The sequence below is a fragment of the Saccostrea cucullata genome, unplaced genomic scaffold, assembly GCF_032062105.1.
Source record: "Saccostrea cucullata isolate Sc308-1 unplaced genomic scaffold, CSIRO_AGI_Scuc_v1 ctg18820, whole genome shotgun sequence".
NCBI classification, from domain to species: Eukaryota; Metazoa; Mollusca; class Bivalvia; order Ostreida; family Ostreidae; genus Saccostrea; species Saccostrea cuccullata.
Window position 1 is genome coordinate 4824 of NW_026940124.1, and position 4212 is coordinate 9035.

At 34.3% G+C, this 4212-nt stretch overlaps 1 protein-coding gene across 1 annotated transcript; it reads right to left on the minus strand.

Moving 5' to 3' along the window:
• Positions 1 to 445: 445 nt before the first annotated feature.
• On the minus strand, positions 446 to 2838 carry LOC134254848 (uncharacterized). Its single transcript, XM_062737389.1, has 5 exons — positions 2522 to 2838; positions 1689 to 1819; positions 1091 to 1206; positions 825 to 934; positions 446 to 608 (listed from the first exon to the last, which is right to left on the minus strand). Exons 1-5 carry the CDS (start codon positions 2798 to 2800, stop codon positions 474 to 476), a joined length of 771 nt encoding a protein of 256 aa, XP_062593373.1. The 5' UTR covers positions 2801 to 2838; the 3' UTR covers positions 446 to 473.
• Positions 2839 to 4212: the final 1374 nt, after the last annotated feature.

The window sequence follows — 4212 nt, forward strand, 5'->3', positions numbered from 1 at the left end:
GCAGTCTACAGATACGCCACAGGTCCTGCCTAAGTATAAATTATGTTGACAAGGTTGTTTCTCCGATTTTTTTTGGTGTCAATCTTGGACAGGAGGCTTCGTAAATTTTATGACGTCAGAATTGAATGGTAACTTTTGTGACGTCAAAATTGAATGAAAGGAGTTTGACGAGCAGTAACGAAGCATTGAAACCAGTCATTCTTCAATTTGCAATTTTCTTTAAATAAATTATAATATTTTAGTGTCCTTTCCGATTTTCACATGTATTTTTTTTTTTATATTTAACAGCTTAGGATTCTAAATTCGATGACTATTTCCGTAAGGTGGTTTTTATTCTGTCGATTCTCATTTCTTTTGAAAAAGTTAATAACTGTAATCTGTGAAATACATCTTGTAAACAATATATAGTCCGCTTGTATAATATTGTATAAGGTAACTCAGATTTGTGTTATACGCCTTTATTATATAGCGCCTTAACAACGACAGCCTACGTTCGGTATACACCCTTCACCTTTGGTACAGCACTCAATCTTTCCTGGCAGATACTCGCACTTGGTGGTACCAATCTTACAACCAGTGGAACTTGCAGAGTGGTTAGAAGAGCTGGACTGAAGGGAAATTTTTATATCTGAGATCAAATATATCCGGCAATTTAAATAATAAAATTGAATATTCCTTTACATAAATTTTCATATTTGATAAAATGTATTTTTCCACTGTAGAATATTTGGTCATATCTCATTATTGATAATTTGTTCATTTTCGGATATGCCTTATTAAGTGGCTTTAAGAAGGATATTGTGTTTGAATTTAAAAAAAAATACCCTTTTCAGGAGTGGATCTATGACTTTCTTCCACTCCTCTAGACCCCAAGATGCATCAGCCTGCACTATTACGTCATTGATCGTAAACATTGGGGTTCCGGATATTCCACCTATAATGAGATGCAAATGAAAATCAAACTATTTTAAATAAAACATTTTACTTCGAAAATAATGCTTTATAATTTTAAAATGAACTTTATATGCATAAATAAAGCTTTACAGACTTAGCTTACTAATAAATTTTGTTTATAATATCTTATGCTTACGAGTGCATGTGTATTTCCATTCCACTCTTGTGTCTTCATCAATGTTAGGGTCCGCCATCTTTCCGATAAATGTCGCTTTCTGCATTCCTATCCCGGTCGCTATATCACTTAACATACTACATGAAGAAAATTTAATAAAACGCAAATGTTCTCGCTAATCGACAATAAATAATGAACATCTCTTCATTTATTCGTTATACCTTAATATTTGTTGTAGTAATACATGTAGTTATATTTTATCGTTTTAATACATATTAAAATTCCACTGTTGCAATTTTAGTGAAATAGAAATTACCTAAATTGATTGATATATAACCCTGCTTAAATATTTTGTTTGGAAAAATAATATGTATGGTCAAGAGTGCTTTTTGGAGTGGTTGTTAAATTTACACAAAAGCAAATAATTTCACGGATCTGTAGAAAAATTCCATTTATAACAGCTTTATCCTTATAAATGAACCTCATTAGTAACCTCTATGTATCAAAATGTTTAAAATATTCATGAAATTCCGAGTTCAAAGTGTTTGACATCCTAGTTATTATTATTATTAATTTTTTTTGCAGAAATGTGTACATGACATTCAATTATGACTACTACCTGATGACCATGGTTTCTGACATAGACTTGGTGGCGTTGTTAGATAAGCTGTCTAATCTGTTATATACACTGGCCGTCCAGTTAAAAACGGTTTGTGGTGAGTCAGATAGTTGATTGATTATCTGGGCACCCTAATTCCAGAAAAAAAAGCTTAAATTTGATACATGAAAACTTGTAACGTAAAGCCTTAATTGTGCTGGTATTCAGCACAGGAATCATTATTAAAAAATAATCCAATAATGTATTAAAAGCACTTGTGTTATGTTCCATGTCTTCGGATTTAGATATTTGTTCATGTAAAATAAGAGACGACCTTGTGCAACTGCTTTAATTATATTATTAGATTGTGGAAAAGCCAAAATGAACACCTGCTGAATGGGGTAAATTTCAGCTGATATTCAAAAAACATTGGTCATGATTGATGGGAACCTTTCAAATTTTGTCGGCCGCGTAGCGCAGTGGTAAGAGTGTCTGCTCTAGAGTCGCGCAGTAAGGAGTTGATCCTTACGGTTCGAATCCCACTGTGGGACGTGGAGACCTGTCCTTCGGATGAGACCGTATGAACCGAGGTCCCATGTGGCATTGCGTGCTGGAATGAAAAAGATCCATCCTTGCTAAATGATCCCGAGTGCAGAGTAGAGTTCAAATTTTTTTTTTCACCGGCAAGTGGTGGCGTCTCCATATGAGTGAAAAATTCTCGAGATGGACGTTAAACAACATACAATCAATCTTTCAACTTCAATCTTTTATTTAAAGGGAAAGAAATATTAGATTTCATTTTTGCCGATACAAAAAGTAACATGAATATGGACAAAAAACCGAAATTATCTCACCATTGCGACAAGAAACGAATTCCTGTGGTACGGAAGGGGGAACATGTGCATCCGGAGTGTTAACACTTCCGGTCCATAATGCTCAGCCAGCTGTTTAAGAGTAGGGAACGCCATCTGACTATCAGGACACACGGGTCCCATAAAAGCATCTACATTGATCGGAGTCAAACCCTTGACGTCTCCATACACGTATCCAAGCTTGTGGTTTGGGATTGGAACCTGTCCATATGTGACGTGAAAGAATAAAGCGAAGAAAAAACACCTCTTCAACGCTGCCATTGTTAACTTGTTTCCTATCTATTTCTTGTGAACTCATTTGACCTAATTTTTGAAAAGATAAGCACTAGTTATTGTGTCATATCGGAACAAATCAAACTTATTATCTTCAGATAATGACAAAGTGACATTCGTTATGATATTGGTGTACAACGTTAAATAGCATAAAACGGTACAGCGATATAATTCCATTATGTGAGTTTAAAACTATGGATTTTCAATAGAGGTGATGCATGTTGGAAATAAACATTAGAAGCGCGCTTCTAAACAGAGACAGGTAAGGGGACTGCGGGTTGTCCATGCCAGGCGTCTAGGTACAAAATTTCATCATGTAAGTCAACCTCTGAACCAAAATACCGGTACGTGCTGTCTGTGACGTAAATTTCTCATGAAATGTCACTCCGTTCTGTAAAATTAAAATTGTTTTTAAACATAGCATCAGAACCGGGTGAGAGGAGCACATTTGTTGTAAGATAAACATTAGATAGGCAATGAAAATTAGGGTCTACCCTTTGTTGGTTTAGCTCACCTCTTTATATACCCCATCCCCTTATTCTCAATTTCCTTACAACTCAAAAAAGCATGTATAGAAGTTACCGATTCTGATGTTTGTAAAGTAAGAGACATTGTAGACACAGAAAGGCATTTTTTTACCTAAAGGTAACAGAGGTAAGTACTATGACATTTAACATCTACATACGATTTTACGTATTTTGACAATTTTAGCCCAGATCAATTATCTGACTTTCGAGGTTGTGATATACAACGTTTAAATAACTTTATACAAAATTATTAATAAAACTCATGTAATTGTATAATTAATAAAAGCCTGACAGAAGAATTGACATACTTTAAATTGTCATGAAATTTATTGATTAACGTACAAACCTATTTTAATTTAACTTGTACCAGAGTAATCGTTAAAAGTAAAGTTGCAAGTTTCACACGTTGCAGGATGTCAATTTTATTGTTTAAATAACCAACAGGAGCAGTGAATATTAGTGTTAATAAGGATTTTACGGTGTATACTCCTTCAGAATAATTAGATGCCTAGGAGTAAGTATCTTATGATGACCTGTTCTTAAATGACAAATCACGAAACCACAAGTCAAAGTAGAACGAGCTACTTAGAATATTGGAATGAAGCTCATTATTAAGTTGTACGACAAAAATAAGGAATTTGCATTTTCATCAACAAATGATGATGGGAGTGGTATACTAAAAAGCCTAACAATGTTTATGGTGGACAACAAATTGAATTTTGCTGTGAGCATTAAGGTTTACTGAAATAAATCTAGAAAATGGGGTTGATGGAGTCCACTAGAGTTTGTTCAGCTGTTGAGATATAGGGGAGTGGGGTATCCGGAAAGGTCTCAATGAATACGCAGATATACCGTAATTTATTGATTGAGATG